General features: G+C 41.2%; 1 protein-coding gene across 8 annotated transcripts in view; it reads left to right on the plus strand.

Annotated features, from left to right (window-relative positions):
- The window catches only part of TJP2 (tight junction protein 2), a 96,421-nt gene extending 75,001 nt beyond the window's left edge, over nt 1-21,420 (plus strand). For 3 of the 8 annotated variants that reach the window (XM_068974107.1, XM_068974106.1, XM_068974105.1), the window contains exons 12-23: nt 1,598-1,706; nt 2,853-3,063; nt 3,913-4,100; nt 4,960-5,055; nt 5,766-5,845; nt 6,252-6,462; nt 13,205-13,305; nt 14,506-14,718; nt 15,999-16,109; nt 17,259-17,588; nt 19,064-19,149; nt 20,535-21,420. In XM_068974107.1, coding sequence (XP_068830208.1) covers nt 1,598-1,706; nt 2,853-3,063; nt 3,913-4,100; nt 4,960-5,055; nt 5,766-5,845; nt 6,252-6,462; nt 13,205-13,305; nt 14,506-14,718; nt 15,999-16,109; nt 17,259-17,588; nt 19,064-19,149; nt 20,535-20,700 — 1,902 coding nt within the window. In that variant the 3' untranslated portion in view covers nt 20,701-21,420. The remainder of the gene's footprint in view (nt 1-1,597; nt 1,707-2,852; nt 3,064-3,912; nt 4,101-4,959; nt 5,056-5,765; nt 5,846-6,251; nt 6,463-13,204; nt 13,306-14,505; nt 14,719-15,998; nt 16,110-17,258; nt 17,589-19,063; nt 19,150-20,534) is intronic. The other 5 variants (XM_068974109.1, XM_068974108.1, XM_068974112.1 and 2 more) reach the window with 3 other exon arrangements.
- Nucleotides 21,421-24,373: the final 2,953 nt, after the last annotated feature.

Consider the following 24,373-nt stretch of genomic DNA (forward strand, 5'->3'; position numbering starts at 1 on the left):
ATGCTTTAATTTTGACCATTATAGTGTTTAGCTTGATGGAAAGTCATTCTCAGTTTGTAGAGGTGGACAGAGGGCCTTCCAAGGTCTTCCCCCATGCCCTTTGGCCCTGCTTTATTTAAATATACAAATGCAAGCATGTACAGTGTATATAAAGACATACTCTTAGCCATGTATAGACACAAATGTAGATCAGCGGATAGCACGCGAGAAAGGATTCAATACCAAAGGTCAAATAGCCTTAATTCAGAGACAAAGAGATGGAAATGAGCTGTCTTAAATGCTAAGTATTGTATCAAAGGAAAAGTTAACATGATTGGTTTAGTAAATCACCGTTTTTAATGTACCAAATGTAGTTTTAGTCTCATGCCTAGTTTTACTTGTTTTTTCTTTTCAACATTCTGTTCTTGTATTTATACAGTTATATTTTACAAAACAGTAATGCAGTTTAGACACAGCCAGACTGTCTCCAGAGTAGTTATAACACAAGCATGACGCAGAATGTGTTGGGAGAAACATTCCCAAAGAGAGCCTAGTTAGTGACAACGCCAAGTCCCTGTGTCTACCTACGCTTCGAAAAGGGATAGCTCGGTTCATCTCACATTGAAAACTTCCATGAAGAAAAGATGCCGTTTTCACTTCATTGTAAATTCCAACCTTAGTTAAATTAGGCTCAATTAATTTTTTCAGTAGTAAGGCATTACTCTTTGATTAAAAGATTCTACAAGTCTTCAATGATTGAGGAAAATATTTCAGATAAATTCTATATCTTCACTTCTGTAATAATACCTTTTTAAAACATAAGGTACTTTAAAATGATTTTTGCATTTTACTTATGTGTGTTTCTGTTTTAAAATGATTTTCAAGGTACAGAGCAAAGATGCAAAGTGTCTTTTTCTTTGTACCATTTTTGAGTTTTACTCTTTCTAATTTGTCTTCCAAAAGCTGTTTACAGAGTACCCTACTTGATCAGCAGTGGATAAACATGGGCTTTTTACCCATTGTGTGGCAGAAGCTTAAATATAAAAAAGCCTATACATTAGGTTGATGGTCTACCATGTAAAACTAATGCTATTCAATTTCAGATGATAGAAGCTGTAAGGAAAAGGTGGATTTGGGCAGAATCCTTATTTGCAGGCTTCTATTTGAACTAATTTAAAAAGTAGAAATGCCTTAAGCTGAGCCAGCATGCTCATTCGCCATAGACCTCACCACTCCCTATTGAATTCTAGTTATTGGATTCATAATGGTACATTACCTCCCTGGCCACCTGCGCGGGAGACACAAAGAAGAGGGAGACTGACACACTCCTAGAAATTCTCACCCGATCCAGTGATGAGTCCTTGGTGGAATGACACATTCCTGAGGGGTGGTGGGCAGTGTGGGGAACAGGAGGCTGTGGTGGTGCCCACAGTCCAGGCTGGGTGCTTGGCGGGCCTTAGTAGGGCACCAAGGGCTTCTTTACTTGTGGGCCCTGATGTATGTGTCTTTACATAGGCAGGCCCTGATGACAACAGATCAGAAGCTCAGGGAGCACCTTTTAAGAAACAACTTCTTACTTTCTCTTGCTTTGTTTTTCTGTTTGCCCCTCCTCTATCAGGTGAACACACAGGATTTCAGAGGCCTCGTTCGGGAGGATGCTGTTCTCTACCTGTTAGAAATCCCCAAAGGTGAAACGGTGACCATTTTAGCTCAGAGCCGAGCTGATGGTGAGCAAGTTTGGTTTTGAGTTCAGTGGGCGGTAGGGGAGAGGGAGGTAGCTTGGGACCAGAATAGGCAAATCTGAGTGTTAAAAAATTGACCTAACTCTAGGTCATAGGTATGTGGAAAGAATTTGCATGGGATTTAACTTCCTACAGAAATGCTTTCTATGCACCCACTGAAAGAACTTCACTAGTTGTGTGAGTTTTGGAATAAAACTGCTTTTCTGGACAGAGATCCATCCTTAATTACTGCCTGAAGTTACGATTGAGGTTTTCTGTATGATAGCTGCAGAGGCCACACCTGCAGGTCAGCCCGCAGACTAACCCTTAACAGTCTGACAAGTTGACTCACCTTTCCAGGTCTTGTTGTCATCTGTAAAATGAAAGTTAATAGAATCTTCTTGTCTGCTTCAGAGGGTTGATTGGCACCTGTATTAGTCAGGGTTCTCCAGACAAAATGGCACACAGAGAAAGAGAGCTGCTTATTATGAGGAATTGGCACATAGGTTTATGGTACCTGGCAAGTCCCCAAATCTGCAGGGTGAGTTGGTGAGGTGGAGACCCCGAGAGAGCTGATGGTTTACTTCCAGTCCAAGTCCAGAGGCTTGAGAACCAAGAGAGCTGATTGTGTAGTTGTTGCCCAAAGGTGGACTGGCTCAAGATCCAGGAAGAGCCAGTGTATCTGAGTCTGCAAGCAGAAAAAAAGCTGATGTCACACCTTGAAAGCAAAGAGAATTCATTATCTCTTATTCAGAGAAGGATTGACCTTTCCGTTCTGTTCAAACGTTCAACAGACTAGCTGAAGCCACCCCCGTGAGGGAGGGCAGTCTGCTTTACTCAGTCTGTGTGTTAATGTTAGCTCCTCCAGAAACACCCCCAATAGGCACAGTCAGAATAATGTTTGACCAAATATCTGTGCATCTCATGGCCTGGTCAAGTTGACACAGAAAATTAACCATCACAGCAGAAGTCGTGAACTTAGTTAGTTGTCCTTCCTGTTTGAGCTGTGGTTACCATGGGGCCTGTGTGCTTAGTTCACTAAATGCATGGAAGGTAAAGCACGTGATCAGAGCTCAGAGAACCCGATAACCGCTCCAGGAAAGACCCCTGGCCAGGCTGAGCACCTCATGAAACGATGCTTTTGTCTTTCAGTGTATAGAGACATACTGGCTTGTGGCAGAGGGGATTCATTTTTTATAAGAAGCCACTTTGAATGTGAGAAGGAAACTCCACAGAGCCTGGCCTTCACCAGAGGGGAGGTCTTCCGTGTGGTAGATACACTCTACGATGGCAAACTGGGCCACTGGCTGGCCGTGAGGATCGGAAACGAACTGGAGAAAGGCTTAATCCCCAACAAAAGCAGGTATTTGAGACCACATGATTCCACACAACCCCCAAGACTCCCCCCTACACATAAACAACACCCCCTCACAAAGGAAGCCCCATATGAGTTCGTCCTTTGTCGTCGTGACCTCTCCCATCATCCACTTCTCATGTATGAAGAGACCTGGGAGAGAGGGTGAGTTTCGTTCCAGACCACCACAATGAAACAAATATTGTAATGAAGCAAGGCACACACATTTTTTGGTTTCCTGGTGCATATAGGAGTCATGTTTATATTATACTATTAAGTCTATTAATTGCACAGTAGCATTATGTCTAAAAAAGCAAGATACATACCCTAATTAAAAATGCTGTACTGCCCCAAAATGCTATCCATCATCTGGACCTTCAGTGATTCATAGTGGTTTTTGCTGGTGGAGAGGTTGAAATTTTGAGAGAAACTGTGACACAGAGGCACAAAGCGAGTGGATGCTGCTGGGAATAGACCAGCAGCACCAACAGACTTGCTTGTTGCGGAGTTGCCATCTATCTTTATAATTTGTAAACAAAAAGTGCAGTGTCTGCAGAGTGTGATAAAGCAGAGCAGAGGAAGACAGGGCATGTCTGTCCACCAGCCTAAGCAGAACAAGCCATGTCCGCATGTTTATTACTGAGCTACTTCTGGTAGATTTCATGTGCACCCAGCTTTTCTCTGCCTCCATCCCGATGAGAAAGCACCTGTGTTTCTTACTCCTGGCATTGTTCATTGTTACGCTGCATCTTCTCTGATCCAAGTCCGTAAGTGAGAGTGGCTGGATTTAGTTAGTGACTCTCACATTTGCACATTTCCTGACTTCAGAACTTTACTTCCCCTGGCTTCTTCTCTCAGAGCGGAACAAATGGCCAGCGTTCAGAATGCCCAGAGAGACACCACTGGGGACAGGGCAGACTTCTGGAGGATGCGTGGCCAGAGATCAGGTGTGAAGAAGAACCTACGGAAGAGTCGGGAGGACCTGACCGCCGCCGTGACCGTCAGCACCAAGTTCCCGGCCTACGAGAGGGTTTTACTTCGAGAAGGTGAGGGATCCATGTGGGCCAGGAAATGACCTGACTGGGCTCAGAGCCTGTTTTTCTTCATTTTTAAACTTTAATGGTCATGTTCCAGTTTATCTATATCACTTAGGCGAAGTGAGCTGACAGCTGGAATCATATTTCAGCACAAAATAGGACTTACAAAAAACTGAACTGTGCAAACTTGTATTTCTACAACCTTGGTTATTTTTTATTTTAATACTACCATTCAGAAGTTTTTATATATTCTATAGAGCAAAGTTTATCTTTAGTTATAGTGAGGGGAATGAACCAAAATAAAAGAGAGAGCTTTTATTCATCAGAAAAGAGCTGGGCTGAATTGGAGATGGAAGAACACAGTTTCTTTTCTTTAGTTGTGTTTTCAATGTGTGCGCTCAGTTGTTCAGTCATGTCTGACTCTGCGGCCCCATGAACTGTATCCTGCCAGGCTCCTCTGTCCATGGGATTCTCTGGGTGAAAATACTGGAATGGGTTGCCATCTCCTTCTTCAGGGGATCTTCCCGACCCAGGGATCAAACTCGGGTCTCCTGTGTCTCCTGCATTGGCAGGTAGATTCGGTACCACAAGCACCACCTGGGAAGTCCACTATTTTGTTATCAATACTCTATAAAATACTTTTGTTTCTTAACAGCTAAAGACTTGTAGGTATCTTCATGGCTTTTCTTTTTGTTAATTGAAGTATAGTTGTATAATATTATGTATAAAATTACAGGTATACAGTTTTTAAAGATTATACTTCATTTGTAGTTATTATAAAATATTGGCCATCTTCCTCATTTTGTAAAATATATCCTTCTAGCTTATTTTACATCTAATTTCATGGCTTTTTCTTTTCTCATTTCAGCTGGTTTCAAGAGACCTGTCGTCTTATTCGGCCCCATAGCAGATATAGCCCTGGAGAAGTTGGCAAATGACTTGCCTGACCTGTTCCAAACTGCTAGTAAGTCTGTCAGTGATACTTTTTCCTCCCTAAACTTTTGTTTAGGAAAATCTCTAACCTGCAGAAAAAATAATAAACACCCACATACCCTTCACCTGGAATCACTTGTCACCAGGTAACATTTGCCATCTATATTCTTCCCCCATAGATACACACATATACATACACACTTTTTACAGTTTCTGCTGACGTATTTGAAAGTTTAAGTTGTAGGCATTATAACACTTCCTACCTCTAAATCTCCTAATTCTCCTCCTGTACAACCATAATACCATTATCACAACCAGAAAATTTAACGCAGATACAATAATGTTATTTAGTATATAGTCCCTTTCTCAAATTTTATCAGTTATCCCAGTTATACCTTTCAAGGTAATTATTGTTGTTTCTTTTCTAAGTTCAGAATGCAGTACTTTTGAATTTTGTATCTTTTGTGATCTTCTCCTTTTCTAAATTATTTTGTGGCATGATATTTTGAACAGTCCAAACCATTTGTCTCATAGGATGCTCCCATTGGCCTGATCTGTTTCCCTTGGTTAGATTTTGGTAGAAACAGGTAGTCTTGGTCCTTCCCATTGCCTCTTATTAGGAGACAATGAATGTCAGGTTTCTTGTCCCAGTTGATGCTAGGAGGCCGGTACTTGGTTGTCACTGATTTCTAAAATTTTATTAATTCCCCCCCTCCCTGCTTTATTTTTTTTCCTTTGCAGAAACGGAACCAAGAGACGCAGGATCTGAGAAATCCACCGGAGTGGTGCGGTTAAATACCGTGAGACAAATTATTGAGCAGGTAAGAAAAGTCACCTGAGGGCCACACTGTTGGAAAGAATAGGGTCATGGTTTGCTGCAGTGTTTTTAAGAATAGAGTCTGTATTTTAATAATTATTAAATGTTAGTAAGCTGAATATAAAGGTAAGTTGTTTCATTGTGTGGCAATCAGTTGATGTTCTGTGAACCAATGTATTAATTCTCTTGGAGTTCTGAGCATTATACCAAAAACTTGTTAAATGATTTTCTCAGAAGTTCTCATAGATTGGTAATATTAAAGTGGACCTAATGTGATGGGAAATGTTTTCAGCTTTGTGATTTACATGGGCACATTTCATCTAATGCGACCTTTACTTACTAACACAAACTCTTTGATGCTATTTGGCTTTTACCCATCTATGTCACCTTTTCCCCCATTTTTCTAACAGGACAAGCACGCACTCCTGGATGTAACTCCTAAGGCTGTGGACCTGTTGAACTATACTCAGTGGTTCCCGATTGTGATCTTTTTCAACCCAGACTCTAGGCAAGGTGTCAAAACTATGAGACAGAGGTTGAATCCATCTTCTAACAAAAGTTCTCGGAAGTTATTTGATCAAGCCAACAAGCTTAAAAAAACTTGTGCACATCTTTTCACAGGTAAGTGAAATGTAAAATGTACTCTTTGCTCAAAAGTAAGGAATGAGGAACTATAGGGTGGAAGGAGTAGGAAAATAATCTGAATGGAAAATAGTTATCTGAAATTCTGTTTATGACTCCTAGGAAAGGAACTAATCCTATAAAGTGAGTGTACTAGACTCATGGTGTTTGATATTTAACTTTGTAAGTTTGACTGTTTGAACATGATCATAAAGATCCATAGTACACAATACCTGGTCATTTTGATGAGGTTCAAATTTTTGGGAGGGACTACAAGGCTAGTAGTTAAGCCTGGCAGAGCACCGAGTACCCGTATCTGGCATGGGCTGTGTCATTCTTCTCTTCTTACCATCCATGCGTACGCTGACTTACAAGGTGATAGGAACTTGGTTTCATTATTTTAAAATGTCTCTGAAATAGCCTTGAATATTCTGGATATCAGATGAAGTTAAGAATTTATTATTCCTGTTTTTAAGGTGAAAATGATACTGTGATTATGTTAGGTTTTTTTTTTAGAAGTTCTCATTTTTAGGCATGTATGGTAAATAAGAATATTTATGGATGACCTAATATCGTGTCTGGGATTTGCTTAAATAATCTTCAGTAAGGAGAGTTAGTGTGGCTATAGATCAGACTGGCCAAGAGTTGATAGTTGTTGAAGCTGGGTGATGCATTCATGATGTATACTCTTCTCTCCACTTTTGTATGTCTGAAGTTTTCCATAATAGGATATTTTTTTTTAATTCCTGAAGTGAGGACCTACTGTTGCTATTATTCGTGAAAGTAAAATGATTTAAGAATGTGACCTTTTTAGTAACTGAATGTGTGCACTACCTAAAAAAAAATGACTAGTTCTGTGAATGTGGTATAATTAAGGGTTTAAAAGGGTTGCATGAAGTTTTTGGTCATGCAGTTTTATGGAAGCCACATGTAGCAGTTGTGTGGATATAATTAATATCCTTAGGATAATGATAGCTCTGTGAATTCGGGCTTCCCTTATAGCTCAGTTGGGAAAGAATCTGCCTGCAATGCAGGAGACCCACTTTTGATTCCTGGGTCGGGAAGATTCCCTGGAGAAGGAAATAGCAACCCACTCCAGTATTCTTGCCTGGAGAATCTCATGGACAGGGGAGCCTGGTGGGCTACAGTCCATGGGGTCTCAAGAGTCGGACACGACTTAGCGACTAAACTGAGTTCAGTACCAGTCATCATCAACCTATGCCACTTTTAGCTTATCTGACACAGGGAAGGGGAGAGTGTGAATGAATGTCTACATTAGACCCTTGTTTTATTGTTACTGGCTTTTCTTATTAAAGAGTGAGATGCACTATGTACCACTATGGTGAAGTGCTCTAACTGAGAGGTCATCTAACCAAAGGCAAAGAAGGAAGTGGTGCTTCATAAACTGGATTTTTGTGAACGTAGAGTCAAGGTTAAGCTTGTGCTTTTGGCATGTTCATATGTGATCTTTAACATTATCGTTACTGTTTTTATTACAGCAATAGCTAACAGTGGGACAGCCTTTCACGGGTGCTGTCTTATTAGGCCATAGGAAAGGCCAGGTGATTTCTGCATGGTCACACATTAGTGTATGGCTGAGCCCAGACTAACACTGGTGTCTCTGACTGTGTGTCCAATATTCTATATACGTCACAGCACAGACGTATTATCCTAATGCTGAATGGGGTCTTATGTTGCCATTCCTCCATTTAAGAGATAATTCATTGAATTTGAAGTCCATGTGATTGTGACTGATGTTAAACCTACAGCCACTTCATTTCCCCCCACCTCCTTACCTTTGTGTAAGTTCACCAAATGGCTAGGAGCTTCCCTCAGAGAACTGAATTTGGGGTTCATGTGAGGATCTGAGATAGCAGGCAAGGAAATAATGAGTTGTAGAGGAAGAGCCAGGCTGAGGAGTGCTAGACGCTGGCCACTTCATTGGTCTGCCTTTGAGTCAGCTTCATTTGCTGACTCAAGTCTTCATGATGGTTAGAGCAGGATGCTGAGTAACTTAAAAAAGGATGGCCCTTTGCGGCCTTTTCCAGACTGCTTAGTTTAACTCTTGAAACTCTGTGGATGGCCCCACTGAGCACTTTATATGCCCTGTGTCTCAACCTGGCCAGGTTGTGACTTGATGATGTATGCCAAGGCCAGAATCCAAGGGTGGTTGTTGTTGTTGTTTTTTAATGATTTTAAATCAACAGCATTTATGGCCTTTAAGTGAATTAATAGGGGCTTCCCACGTGGTGCTAGTGGTAAAGAATCTGCCTGCTAATGCAGGCAATGCAAGAGATGCAGGTTTGATCCCTGGGTCAGGAAGATCCCTCGGAGGAGGACATGGCAACCTGCTCCAATATTCTTGCCTGGGAAATCCCATGAACAGAGGAGCCTGGTAGGCTACCGTCCGTGGGGTCACAAAGAGTTGGACACGACTGAGCGACTAACAGAACAACAACTAAGCAACAAGAATCAGATTTACATCAGTGACAATAGTCATCAAGCAATGCCTTCACACACACAATGAATTAAGTAGGGAAAAATGGAGCTACTGTGATGAACAGTAATTCAGAATCAAGGCTTATGTTGCAGGTGGATTAACTCAGTGAATATCTTTCTTTTTTCCTTGTTGCACAGTAATAAGAAAATCCCATTTTCCATAGATGAGTATTTAAATTTGGCAGTATTAAAATGACTCTCCTTGAAGTTACTATGTATAAAAGTGATTGAGTAGGAGAACTGAAGATCTGTAAACAGTGTCATGATACATTGTTAGCATTTCAGATGTAGGACAAATCAGGGCTTAGTATGATATTAATTGTAGCTGGTTACAAGAAAAACTAGCCTTGCTAGTTTTTGTTGATTTACTTTTTTTGTACTGTTTTGCTTAATATTATGTCTTGCTCATTTTTGAAAGGTATAAATTATTTTGTCTTTTATTTTTTTAACGTATATCCATTACTGTTTTTACAGTATAATCAAATACCTTTTACCTAAAAAATAAAAATTAAAAACATTAAAGCAAAATGACTCTTCTTGCACATTCAAGGTACTTCTCAATTATGCAGAGATGGCAAGGGGAAACTTTATTCTGAGATTTGCTGAGAAGCAAGTTAACTTATCAATGTAAATTAAAATGTTAGGCTTCCCAACCTTCCCCCATCACTTTAAAAAAGTTACTGTAGAATAATACATTTTGCATGCACATGTTACAAAAAATCATTTTTTTAAACATGACGTTTACATTATATATTTTCTTGGAGTTGTTGAACATGTTTTGCTGAAGCACTCAGTTCGTGGTTTAAAGACCACAGAAATGCAATGGTGGACTTAGAGATCCATGCAGAGCCATCCTTTGTGTGAAACTGTGGGATTTTTAAGGTACCACAGGATGGTCCAACACTTTTCTCAGTTTCCCAGATTTCATTAATGTGAAATTTGTAACTTAGAGATCATTACTTTAATTATATTAATTTAAAATTAATGTATAATTAATGCAGTCCTAAGACTTTGGAAATGCTGAATAAATGCTATTCATTAGTGCTATTGGTAAAATAGTAAAATAGTAATACAGTAAAATAATAATAGTAAAATAATGCTATTTTATACTTTTTCAAAATCTTTAATTGTTACATATTGTAAACATTTTTCATTTCCATAATATAGTGTTTGAGAAAGCCTAGTGGGGAGGAGTGAATCTTGTACCAGTTAAAAATACCCAAACTGCAATAGGCAATTTTTGATTTCCCAAGGATATGTAGGGATACTGAGGACCACAGGAAGCAGATGGAAGTTGCCATTCTCCCTGGCTGGGCACCTTGGTTGATGCCTGTCCATTTAGAGTCCCTCTAAATGGTAGCCCTGAATAGCATTTTTGAAATTTAATTTATATACCCTATAATTTACCCGATTTAAGCATGCAGTTCAGGAGTTTTTAGTATATTCAGAGATGCACAGCCACCACTACCACCGACTTTGGAACTTCTCTATCACCCTGAAGGGAAACCTCATACCGTTACAGTCACTTCTGACTTCTCCCCACCCCTCCAGCCTCACATGTCGCCTTTGTCAGCTTGTGCTCTTGCTCTTGTGCTTCCCAGCCTCCTTGGTTGTGGAAGGAGAAGTAGCGCCAAGTGCACCCATGCCTGGGCTGGCAATGGATGCCCTCAGAAGCCCAGGACTCCTGGCTGTGATGGAGGCTGAAGGAAGCTCCTTTCAGTATTTCACCTTCTGGAGTTTGAGAGATGTATTTAGTCTATCCAAGGAAGCAGGAGTCTAATCCAGAGGTTGGAAATGACAGGAGTTAACCTAATGGCTTGTAGTCGAAGAATCTGAGAAACCTGAAGAGCAAAAGTCAACAGTAAACCAAAGGAACTTGATTCTAAGAGAAAGGAAGGCAGCGTCATGGCTGTGCTCCCACCTCTTAAAGAGAGGTAAAGTGCATGATTTGAATGCTACCAACTCAGTTAGAAATCACTGCTTTTTCTTTTTTTCCATGCACTAGACTTCAATATGAATTCGGTAAGAGGCTTCTGGCTTGTTTCATTTTATCAGGGGGCATGAACATATTTTCTGCATTTCACAAATGGCCCTTTTAATTTTAGGTTTTCCTCATGATAAATACAAACTGTACTCATCTTAGACAACTTCTGCATAAAGCTCAAAAAGGTAGCTGAACATTCTGTATACAGAATGTTACAGAGTGGAGATCACTCATTTTGTCCCTGGGGTGCCCAATGTCACTTCTGTTACCAAGAGGATAGTAATCTTTACAAGGTACTATGATAAGGCTTCCCAGATGGCGCTAGTGGTAAAGAACCCGCCTGCCAATGTAGGAGATGCTGGAGACGTAACTTTGATCCCTGGGTTGGGAATGAACCCGCTCCAGTATTCTTGCCCAGAGAATTCCATGGACAGAGGAGTCTAGCAGGCTGCAGTCCATGGGGTTACAAAGATTCGGACACAACTAAGCGATGAACACACACACGGTAAGGGTACAAAAGTCCAAGGAAACAAGGTTGATTTTCTTTTAGTTGTCCAAGGTATCAGTTTATTCTAATACTATAAATAATTAATAGCCCAGGAAATTGTCAGCTTGTTCAGGATTTTCCAAGGTCAATGTTGGGACTTTTTAAAGGAAAGAATGCTGTATGTTACTGGGAAGAAAATCTTGAAGCAAAATTGCTTACAAAATGTGCTTTCTGCTGCTTTGGAGTTATTTATAGAGAAGTATGCAGACTTCAGGATAGATGGAGCAGGCTGCCTAACAACTTTCAGCGATAAGATCCAGTTTTCTTTTGGGTGACACATAATGGGCTTAATAATAGGCCATGATGATGTAGCTCTAAAAAGTACCGATTTATCTGGAGTTTGATCATTTTAGGTCCAAAGTATTGTTGAAGAATGATCACATGTATTTTACTGGTTGGTATTTTATCCTGGTGCTCCAAATTCATGTTTCAGATGGGCTGAGTCACGCAGTGGCTGAAGCCATAAGCTCTAAAAGCAGACGTCTGAGTTTTCATCCAGGCTTTTCCACTTGCTTGGTGTGAGGCCTTAGACTAGTTACTTTCACTGCTGTGCCTCAGTTTTTTATCTATAGAATAGGGATGATAGCAACACCCACCTTGCAAGGTTTGTCTAAGCATAAAATGAACTAATCCATGTATTTAGGAAAGTGCTTGGTCAGTCCTAGTAAGTGCTATTATGTAGGAAGCATTTTGTTCAGAATAGAAAATGTGTGTCCCATGAATACACACACCTGTAGAGTTTGGTTAGTCTGTATCTATATTCTGAAATGTTTAAGCCTATCAAAATGACATACATTTAGTTTTTTATTGGAGATAAACAGTACATTGGTATATATTTTTCTTTTACTGTTCATATCTATATATTGATTTTTAAAATATATACTTTTATATTTTATTTAGATGTGTTATTGTTGCCCTTGAAAGCACACTCTTTAAAAATGTATTTTTTAAATTTATTTTTTAATTGGAAGAAAATTGCTTTATAGTGTTGAGTTGGTTTCTGCCATACAACAACATGAATCAGTTATGATTTTATATATTTATATGTGTGTGTGTGTGTGTATACACATACTGTCCCTCTTGATCCTCCTTCCCCCTTTCCCATCCCACCCACTCTAGGTCATCAGAGTGCCAGGCTGGGCTCCCTATGTTATAGAGCAGCTTCTCCCTAGCTATCTGTTTTACACATGATAGTGTATATATGTCTATGCTACTTTCTCAATTCATCCTACCCTCTCCTTCCCCTAGTGTGTTGACAAGTCTGTTCTTTACATCTGCATCACCATTCCTTCCTTGCAAATAGGTTCATCAGTACTATTTTTCTAGATTCCCTATACATGCATTAATATGTGATATTTCTTCTCTCTCTGACTTACTTCACCCTGTAAAACAGACTCTAGGTTGACCTACCTCACTACAACTGACTCGACTTCATTTCTTAAAAACATATTTTTTAAAGGTAGCTTTTCTGAAAAATAAACATAAATCCATTTTTAGTTTTATGACATCCACCTATAATGCAGACTTCAACAGATAGATGGTAATAGCTTTAATTATATTCAGTTGAAAGAATAGTGTTCAAATATGTGCCAGCTTTCTCTTCTATTTGCTAAAGTTTTAATTGAAATATGACAAGTTAGGGTAAGTTATGTCCAGTAAGTTTTCTAATAAACGTGAAATTGAGGCACACCTTTTGGTTTACATTTCTGTAGCTACAATCAACCTCAATTCAGCCAACGACAGCTGGTTTGGCAGCTTGAAAGACACGATTCAGCATCAGCAAGGAGAAGCAGTCTGGGTTTCCGAAGGAAAGGTATGTGACACAGATGCTCTGCTGTGAGGTGAGAGTCTGTGTTCTGAATTTTTTTCTCAAGAGGGTAGTGAATGTAGTAAAACCATGCACATTTCGAGTAATCTCAGCATATGCTTCAATTGTTCAAAAATTTGTAAATTCTCTGGAAAAGTAATAAACAAAGGGACTTTTACAAGAAAAGCAGAATGGGATATATGCAGCCCTACATTCACTTCCCTTTTGCTTTTAATGTAGTAACTAGTGTTGTGTTCCAAGCACACTAATCAGAGCTTACAAGACCTTGTGCTGAACTCCACAGCTTATTACCAAGGACCTGGGAAACCCGGAGATGAGGGGAGATGAGGGGTTAGGTTGAGGGCGTGGAGAACGTAGTTAAGAATTAATAGGAGGGAAAGCTAATGGAGTTGGAATCGTTGTGTTAGAAAGAAGGTTGGCAGAGGAGGAGTGCTAGGGTTTTGCGTAGGTGATGGGAGAGCACTAAAATCTGGTATAGGCTCCTGACCTTGGCCCACTTCTCTGTGGAGGAAGGGCTCTCACAGCCCTCCTGCAGGAAGGGAGCAGAGAAATTAGAGACTACCTGTGGCACTAGGAGCCCCCGGTGCTGGTACTCTGCGGTCCAGCTGAATTGAGGTCGTTTGTGAGACATTCAGGGTACGATTTTGTTCCGTTAAGTGCCTCTATTACCAAGTAATGGTTGAGTCCTAGCCCTGCCCTTTAGGAATTGCATGTTCAGTCAGTATCTAGCATGTACTGACTGCTTATGCCTGCTGTGGCTCTGTGCTAGCCTCCGTGGTGAGAACAGGCTGGGCACGATGGAGCTTCTGCCTTCAAGGATTTGAGAATCTCGTGGGTGAGTGAAGAGGCGTACAGCTCCAGACAGCATGCACTTACCTCTGGGAGACCAGTTCATCAGAAAAAACTGGAGGGGAGCCAGATTCTGGAAGAAAAGTACACAATGTGAGGAAGCCTGATGGATGGTGGCAAGGAGAGATAGGGTGGAGGGTTTCTAATTTAAGTCTCTGCACAAAAATTTACATAGTCATTTAAAGCCAAGTGATTTCGGGAAGATAAAGGTGAACTTCCTTTTCTCGAACAAGTCGAGGTTTCAGTCCCTTGGCTGTGCCCTTGGGAATTTTCTTGAGTCCTCACTCCCAGGAGCCATCTCAGATCCCACTGACCCTCCGAAACAAATTCCTCTAGATGGAAGGGATGGATGATGATCCCGAAGACCGCATGTCCTACTTAACCGCCATGGGCGCGGACTATCTGAGTTGCGACAGCCGCCTCATCAGTGACTTTGAAGACACCGACGGTGAAGGAGGCGCCTACACTGACAATGAGCTGGATGAGCCAGCTGAGGAGCCGCTGGTTTCTTCCATCACCCGCTCCTCGGAGCCGGTGCAGCATGAGGAGGTGAGGCGAGGCAGGCCTGGGCAGGAAAAGGAGGTTCTGATATTTCACTCGAATTGCTTTGGCCAACAGCTTGTTCAGGGTGCTGAGGCAGGTATACCTAAGAGTTGGAGTGGTTGATATCTAGGGAGCCTCTCATTCCAAGCTAATGCCTGTGTGATTGTGGATATGGTCCAGAGGGGAATGGGACAGGAACCAAGTGCTGGGAGAGGTTGAGTGATCAGCACTCACCCCACAGATGCCCCTGGGCATGATGTCATGATGTGAGGCAGCTGTCCAAATTACCACTGGGGCATTATTTTTAAATACAATATTGTTGTATTTACTTGTAACCTTTGATTAGGTCTCTCTCTGTACACTTAGGTATCTGTGCTTTTTCTTCTCCACCCTACCTTTAACCTTTCTAATCTTGCCAAAACTCCTGAGTGTTTCCCCATCAGTTTCCTTCTCTCTTGTATTTCAGTTTTTCAGTTGAGTTTATTGATTAATTATGTCTGATCTCATGTACTATGCATCCACTGGCCAGTGAATAGACTGCTTCTGTGATTCTAGAAATCACATTGCCAGCACTGTTAGGACCAGAGTAGTTATTGGTTGCACCTCAGAGAACACTGGGATAATGACCTTTGCAGACAAGATTCCCCATATATTTGGATTTCTGTGGACTTGTCTTCAGCAGCTTAGGTTGTTTCAGTGAATTTTGTTCTTTACAATATAGAAGGACCAAATATGTAAGTTGAAAGGAGGAACAATTCACCATGACCAAAAAAAAAAATTAGTATATACTGTCGGACAAGTCATAAAAAGTAAATTAACTCATGAATGTCTGCAGATACAGTTGAGCTAATGCTTTAAACTGTTAACAACTGGTGGTCAGATAGTTAATTCCCTGGTGATCAGGTAGTTAAGACTCCACACTTCCACTTTAGGAGATGTGGGAAACTAGGATGACGCATGCCGCATGGTGCGGCCAAACACGAAAGAAAAAAAAGAATAAAATATTAACAGCTGTTAGCGGCAAAACTTTACAAAAACCTCTTGTTTTCTTACTGTAAAGGGAGAGATGCAGCTAGTTTTGGAAAAAATATACCCTCAACACTTAGAGTATACCAGGTATCTGCCTTTTCAGTAAAGAAGCACTGGGTCAGTAGCTCAACTTATGCACATTAGGAACCTTAACATCTTAATTCCTGCAAGTTTGAAGAACTCCAGCAAAGAAGACCAGTGGCTCTCTTCTTCCTGCTGGGATGTTCTCGTTGTGAATGAACCTTTATGTCTTGTAGAGCATAAGGAAACCCAGCCCAGAGCCACGAGCTCAAATGCGGAGGGCTGCTAGCAGAGATCAACTTAGGGACAATAGCCCGCCCCCGGCATTCAAGCCAGAGCCGCCCAAGGTACGTGGCTGGGACGCCCAGGATGGGAAGGAGGAAGAAACACATGGAGCTCACCTGGAGCTCCAGCCTAGCCAGGGCAGAGCATGCACAGTAAGAAGGCACTGGATTATGGTTTTGACCAACTGGGTTCTCCACTGGAGCCTATCTTTTGGGTGAATCCAAAAAATTAAGAAATGGCAAAAATGTAAAATGGAAAGGCAGTTTTAGAAGAGGGTACAATTTTAGGACTGTTAGTGTTTGTTTCCTTTTGTTTTTTATTTGTTTGTTTGTTTATGTAGAAAGAATAAAAGTTGGATGAATACTGCATGCCCAGAATCACCTGTCATAGAATCTGTTTTTCTTCTTCTATCCAATTAAATTTTTCTGCCCACAATCTGATTTAGATGCACCTGAAAAAATCCTTCCTGTTGACTTGCTAAAGGAAACAATCACCACTATTGTTTACAGTGCCTCTCATTATGAGGACAGTTTATTTTTTAAATAAACCATTGTCCAGAAGAAATCATACGATTTTTCAGCCTCTCTGAATCACAGCTATAACTATAGGCTTTCCCTTAGAACCCATTAAAGTTTCTCTTCCTAACTCAGTGCTTTAGATAAGAAGAAAGTAATAATTCATTGTGAGCTCTCAGAGGTAATTGGTGACCTAATAATATAGATGAGTGAAAGTTTACAAGCGGCCTAAGATGAAAGTATGAAAACAAAGTGGCCATCAGCATGATATTCTCCCTTAGCGCTCCCCACCCCAGTCTCCTCACTTCTGGGTGGACCTCTGGGCCAAGGCACGTCCCCTCAGCATGGCATGAACTCAGGAGCCACTCTTCCATCCTGAAGCCTGACTTGCTCTAGGTCCTCCCTAGGATTCAAATCTCCTCTAGGACAGAGTTAGGTCTGATCCCCCTCTAGCACTTGCAGGCCTCCCAGCACCCTCTTGGTTTCCTCGAGCACTTAATACTCTTCTGTAGGGAGTGAGGTAGGGCTTTGGATGCCAGATCTTGGCCATGTAACTTGTGTTTGATTCCTTGCTGGAGTGGAATTTGTTGACCACCTTTGGAAACTGATCAGGAAATGGAGTGTATTAAATCACTAATAGAGATTTGAAAATAAACTGAAAGCTCAAAGTTAAAACTATGTCATTGCTCTCTGCAGGCCAAAACCCAAAACAGAGAAGAATCTTTTGACTTCTCCAGATCTTATGAATACAAGTCAAACCCCTCAGCCGCTGCTGGTAACGAAATTCCAGGGGCATCTACCAAAGGTTGTCCTCCTCCTATTGCAGCGAAACCCACTTTTGGACGGCCTATACTGAAGCCCTCCACTCCCGTCCCTCCCCCAGAGAGTGAGGAGACGGGAGAGGGCAGTGGGGAGCAGCACAATGCTCCCAAGTCTGTCCTGGGCAAAGTAAAAATATTTGAGAAGATGGATCACAAGGCAAAGTTACAGAGAATGCAAGAGCTCCAGGAAGCACAGAATGCAAGGGTAATTGTTTTCAATCACTGGGTCATTTTAGTGTGTCAACAGTAAGAATTTTAAAGAAGTTCCATTGCAGTGTAATGATTTACAGTCCTTTTGCCACTGCCGCAAACATGAAAGGGTATGTTGACATGCGTGATACAAAGGCACCTCCAATGCGTGTGTCATTTTCAGATTGCCAGCTATTAGCACATCCCTTTTCCTTCCAGTCAAGAAAACCTGACATTGCAGGTGAATAGGGTTCTACTCTTTGTGCTTCAGAACTTTATATTGGGTTCTGGAATAGGAAAGCGTGACAAGAGAATCTGTGGCCTCTTCAAAATTATTTTTCACTGTAACATTTATTAAATAAAGGTTTCTGGAGCATTTCGGCCCAGTGGTTATGGGAGTTTTCTTCATTTAAATTGGTCACAACAATTGCAGTGCTTCTGAGCCTTTTTCTCTTTTAGAGGGGGAAGGTAGGGGAAAAGAAGGATTTATTACCTGCAGCAAGTAAGGAAAACACGAGGGATCTTTTCCCAAAGCAGTCTCCCTGAACTGGAAATTTAGGGAGGTTTAAGACTAAGGCTATGTGCATGTTCATAAGAGGGCTTGAATAGAGAAGACTTCAGCGTGGAATTGGAACAGAGGTTGACAGAGTCCAGGCTGTAGTTGACTGAAGCCAGGAGGGTCCACATAATTCTATCCTCCAACTGGGAGGGAGCCTTAGTTCCTGGTGTCAGGGCTTATTGGAACTCAGGTTCTTTATGTCTCTTTGCAGAAAGAATTCAGTGAGAGAGAAAGTAATTAGTAACAAAGTAGATGTGTTTAGAGAGATACATTCCACAGACAGAATGCAGGCTGTCTCCAAAGGCAAGAGTGGCCCTGGAGAAGCACACTATGGACAGAGTGTGGGCCATCTCAGAAGGCAAGAGATGACCCACACTCTTTTTCTTTTGTGCTTCTTTTGGTGGTAAAATATACATGGAACTTACCATCTTTAACATTTTTAAGTGTTTGGTGGCATTAGTATATTCACATTTTTGTGTAACCATCTCTATCATCGATCTCTAGAATTTTGTCGTCCTCCCTAACTAAAACTCTGTGTATATTAATTATTCCTCATTTTCCCTTCCTCCAGCCCATTAACCACCATTCTGTTTTCTGTCTCGATGAATTTGACAGCTCAGGAGCCTCACAGAAGTGGAATCATACAATATTTGTCTTTTTTGTGGCTGATTTATTTCACTTCGCGTAGTGTCCTAAAGGTTCAACCATGTTGTAGCATGTGGCAGACTTTCATTAGTTTTAAACATTTTTCCTATTTGACATTTACCACTAGGCATCACATACATCTCTGGAAACTAGAGGTTTGCTTCTGTCTTTCCTCTTCTTGGCTAAAATGGGATTGGAGAATGGAAGCAGCAGGAAATGAGCAAGCTGACTGGCTAGTCATTCATCCCTTCCCTCTTGTTCTTTTTTTACCCCCGTAATCTCCACAGATTGAAATTGCTCAGAAGCATCCTGATATCTATGCAGTTCCAATCAAAACACACAAGCCGGATCAGGGCCCACCCCAGTACACAAGGTAAGGGCTGCTCTGAGGGTATAGGTGTAAAAAAGGGGCTTGTGTAGGACTTTGATGCTTAAGAATTTTTTTTCACCTACATTTCAAAGTAACAAGAAAGTTTGGTTTTTTTTTTATTTCTTCTGGTAAACTGTGTACTTATTCAGTCAAATTTAATTACAAAGACCATAGAGTCAAAGTTTTACGGTAGTGTTGATTGCGTGCTAAAACTAACATAGTGGTGGTGTTTAGTTACTCAATCATGTCCGACCCTTTGCAACCCCACAGACTGTAGCCGACTAATCTTGTCTGCCCGTGGAGTTCTCCAGGCAAGAATACTGGAGTGGGTTGCCATTTCCTTCTCCAACACAGTGTAATCACTGACAATTGGAGCCATGTGTGTGCATGCTAAGTTGCTTCAGTCATGTCCAGCTCTTTGCAACCCTGTGGACTGTAGCCCACCAGACTCCTCTGTTCATGGGATTCTCCATGCAAGAATACTGGAGTGGGTTGCCATGCCCTCCTCCAGGGGATCTTTCCCACCCAGGGATCAAACCAGCATCTCCTGCAGCTTCTGCATTGTAGGTGGATTCTTTACTGATGAGCCACCAGGGAAATCCAACTGGAGCCACAGATGTGTTAAATTGTGTTAGGATAGTTCATGAGCAAAATTCCTGGGGTTTAGATGCCAGTTGTTTCATTGTTAATATTTTCTAGCTGTTGGCCAACAAGCTCAGTAATCCTTTTGTGTCACTTAGCAAAGTCAAGCTGTGTGTGAGCTGTGGTCTGAGGGAAAGGGAACGTCAATTGACTGGTGTTGGTAGGATGCCTTATGTTTAAAGTGCTGCATAAGCAGTAGTGATTATCACAGGGTCTTCCTGTTGAGGTTTTGCACTGGATCATTTCTTGCATCCGAGAATAGGAAACAAAACCACATTTTCTTGCAGCCATTCTGACTGGAAACTGGAGTCTAGTTTTACAGCAATAGAAAACTAGAGGCAAATTTCTTCTTTACCAATCAAATAGTGGCACAGCTGACCAGGAGGCCCCTGGCAACAGAGGGGAGTTGGTATAATTGACCAAAACTGGTGAAGAACTCGCTCTGCTTGTGAGCTTTTGACCAGTGATCTCAGGAAGGCGCCCTCATCGGGCTGGAGGGTTCTTAGGTCAGGGAGTATGTGTCTGTCTTCCCCACTCGCTACTTGAGTGGGTATCGGCCTTGACCTGTTATTCCTGTCCTCAATTCCACCACTCTGTGAACCTGGAGCGGGCCAGGAGTGCCCTGGTTTGTCAGCAGAGTGTGACTCAGGTAAGTCATCTGTCCTGGGCAGTTGCCCCCTGCATGCAGCATGGACGGGCAGGGAGGCCCAAGCTTTGGGCTGCACGTAACCCTCTCTCTTTGTTAGTTCCAGGCCTCCCGAGCCACAGAAAGGCCCTGCCAGACTTTATCAGGATCCCAGAGGAAGCTATGGCAGTGATGCTGAGGAGGAGGAATACCGGCAGCAGCTGTCAGAACACTCAAGGCGCGGTTATTACGGCCAGCCTTCCCGATACCGGGACACAGAATTATAATACCCGAGTTTTGACTCCTGTGTGCTCCGTGGCCGTTCCCTCGGAGCAGCACTCCCACCGAACAGGGAGGATGGCTCTTTCCAGTTTCAGCACGCTGTGCCGATGGTGGGGCACCTCCTGGGGAGCCCAGGGGACTGAGTCTGGGGAATTGAGAGCTTTGGGCTCAGAATTAAGAGAAATACTACAGTCTGATACTGTTACTTGCTTCCATGGACCAAAGTCTGTATTAATTCTGTTTGCATATTTTTAACATGTATATTAAGAAATGATAACTATTTTTCCTTATTAATAGCTGCCTTCCAAGACTGTTTCAGTGAGGGACAGAATGTGAAAAAGATAAAAAATACTGTCGGATTCAAAGAAGTATTTTATTACAATTCTTTAAGTGCCTTTGATAAGAAGTGTCTTCAGTTTTCTTCCTTTGAAGCTTTATGCAAAGCCATAATGGACTAAAATATTTTGACTAAATTTTTATACCTGTTTCAGAGCTATGGTTTTCTCTGCACTGTCATCTTTTTAAGGCATTTGTCTTTGTAATATTTTCCATAAATTCTGACTGTATATTATAATATCTATACTTGGTAGTTTGGCTACCGGTGCAAAATAGCTTGAAGACTGAGAAGTTAATATAGAAATATTTTGTCTGTTTAAAATCATGTGCTCCACAAAAGCAGAAAAATGCATTTCCAAAAATGTGTATATTGACAGCCAGTCTATAATTTAATAAAAAGGAGGACATTGCAATCAATAAGGTGCTTAGTGGTGAATTTCTATGTTACTTCCTGTGTTAAAGTGCATCTTTTATTTCAGTTACTGATCATGAAAAAGAGGACATAATAATTGGACAATCATAGTGTGTACTGTGACCATTGCTGCCTAAATAGATATTTCTACTATTGTTGGCCATTTGGATTATTTCCATTTTTTTTCTTTTAATATGAAATGCACCTTTTTATATATAATCCATTTTTATATTAATATATCAATGAGCAGCATTTTAATCCTTTGCAGCAGATAGGTTCTCTGAAATGGAATTACTGAGTGAAAGCAGAGGAACATTTTTAAGGCTCTTGATGTTTACTGCCAAATTGCATCCTAGAAAAGTTGCATCAATTTATACTCCTGTATTTACTGTTTAAAGGCTAAAATATGTTTGAAATTAAAAAAAAAAAAAAAACAGGAATTTAGGCTTGTGTAAATTGGAATTGGAAGTACCTTGAATTTAGGAAAGGAGAAGAGTCTTGGTTCCATTATGGGCTTTTTGTAATATGAATTGACACAATAAGCACATGTTTTAGTTGAGTTGGAAATTCAGCATACTCATAACTTAGTTATATTATAAATGTACCCTTGGTTGTGTCTGTGTCGGTTCAGGTGCTGTAATTTATAAACCATTTAGTGCAACACCGTGAATTGAGCAGGTTTCAAGGCACCGACTCAACTCTGCGTATTTCATAAATAAAAGCCACCTTTTGTGGATAGAAAAAACTGGTTAAATATATGATGGTTTGGTTTGCTTCTGCTCTTTAAATACAGGAATGAGTCATTTTGCAAACTTCGGGAGAAGAGGAAAGGAAGCTTTTGAGCAGGAGCTGCGCTGTCCCTGGCTGCAGCACTTTTCTGTGATGAGTTAGGTCGTACGCTCAGGAAGAAAGGACCTCTGTTCCCTAGAATGTTCCAGCAGTGCCCAGTGGATCATCAGTGTCTGCCCTCAGTTCAGTTCAGTTGCTCAGTCATGTCTGACTCTCTGCGACCCCATGCACTACAGCATGCCCGGTTTCTCTGTACTTCACCAACTCCCAGACCTTGCTCAAACTGAACTCCATTGAGTCCGTGATGCCATCCAACCATCTCACTCTGTCATTCCATTCTCCTCCTGCCTTCAGTCTTTCCCAGCATCAAAGTCTTTTTCCAAGGAGTCAGTTCTTTGCATCAGGTGGCCAAAGTATTGGAGTTTCAGCTTCAGCATCAGTCCTTCCAATGAATATTCAGGACTGATTTCCTTTAGGACATACTGGTTTGAACTCCTTGCTGTCTGAGGGACTCTGAAGAGTCTTCTCCAACACCACAGTTCAAAAGCATCAATTCTTTGGTGCTCAGCTTTCTTTATGGTCCAACTCTCATATCCATACATGACTACTGGAAAAACCATAGCTTTGACTAGACCTTTGTTGGCAAAGTAATTTTAATATACTGTCTAGGTTGGTCATAGATTTATTTCCAAGGAGCAAATGTCTTTTAATTTCATGGCTGCAGTTACCATCTGCAGTGACTTTGGAGCCCAGGAAAATTAAGTCTATCACTGTTTCCATTGTTTCCCCATCTATTTGCCATGAAGTGATGGGACCAGATGCCATGATCTTAGTTTTCTGAATGTTGAGTTTTAAGCCAACTTTTTCACTCTCCTCTTTCACTTTCATCAAGAGACTCTTTAGTTCTTCACTTTCTGCCATAAGGGTGGTGTCATCTGCATGTCTGAGGTTATTGATATTTCTCCTGGCAGTCTTCATTCCAGCTTGTGCTTCATCCAGCCCTGATGTACATTCGCATGATATACTCTGCATATAAGTTAAATAAACAGGTTGACAATATACAGCCTTGATGTCCTCCTTTCACAATTTGAAATTAGTCTGTTCCATGTCCAGTTCTAACAGTTGCTTCTTGAGCTGCATACAGATTTCTCAGGAGGCAGGTCAGGTGGTCTGGTATTCCCATCTCTTTCAGAATTTTGCACAGTTTATTGTGATCTACACAGTCAAAGGCTTTGGCGTAGTCAATAAAGCAGAATTAGATGTTTTTCTGGAACACTGTTGCTTTCTCAATGATCCAATGGATGTTGGCAATTTGATCTCTGGTTCCCCTGTCTTTTCTAAATCCAGCTTGAACATCTGGAAGTTCATGTACTGTTTGAAGCCTGGCTTGGAGAATTTTGAGCATTACTTTACTAGTGTGTGAGGTGAGTGCAGTTGTGCGATAGTTTGAGCATTCTTTGGCATTGCCTTTCTTTGGGATTGGAATGAAAACTGACCTTTACCAGTCCTGTGGCCACTGCTGAGTTTTCCAAATTTGCTGGCATATTGAGTACAGTACTTTCACAGCATCATCTTTCAACTGGAATTCCATCACCTCCACTAGCTTTGTTCGTAGTGATGCTTCCTAACGCCCACTTGACTTTGCATTCCAGGATGTCTGGCTCTAGGTGGGTGATCCACCGTCCTGGTTATCTGAGTCATGAAGATCTTTTTTGTACAGTTCTTCTGTGTATTCTTGCCGCCTCTTCTTAATACCTTCTGCTTCTGTTAGGTCTCTACCATTTCTGTCCTTTATTGTGCCCATCTTTGCACGAAATGTTCCCTTGGTATCTCTCATTTTCTGGACGAGATCTCTGGTCTTTCCCATTCTATTGCTTTCCTCTATTTCTTTGCATTGATCACTGAAGAAGGCTTTCTTATCTTTTCTTGCTATTCTTTGGAATTCTGCATTCAAATGGGCATATCTTTCTTTTTCTCCTTTGCCCTACCCCTTTTAAACTCATATTCAGCTTTGTCCTAGGGAGGATTTAAGGCTGCCTACAATATATATGGATGTTAAATAAGAAAAAAGTGAATGAAGAAAGAGGAAGGGATATCAGAATAGGAAGGACAAACATGAGTGAGGATAGTGCTCACTTTAC

The sequence above is a fragment of the Capricornis sumatraensis genome, chromosome 6 (genome assembly GCF_032405125.1).
Source record: "Capricornis sumatraensis isolate serow.1 chromosome 6, serow.2, whole genome shotgun sequence".
Classification (NCBI taxonomy): domain Eukaryota; kingdom Metazoa; phylum Chordata; class Mammalia; order Artiodactyla; family Bovidae; genus Capricornis; species Capricornis sumatraensis.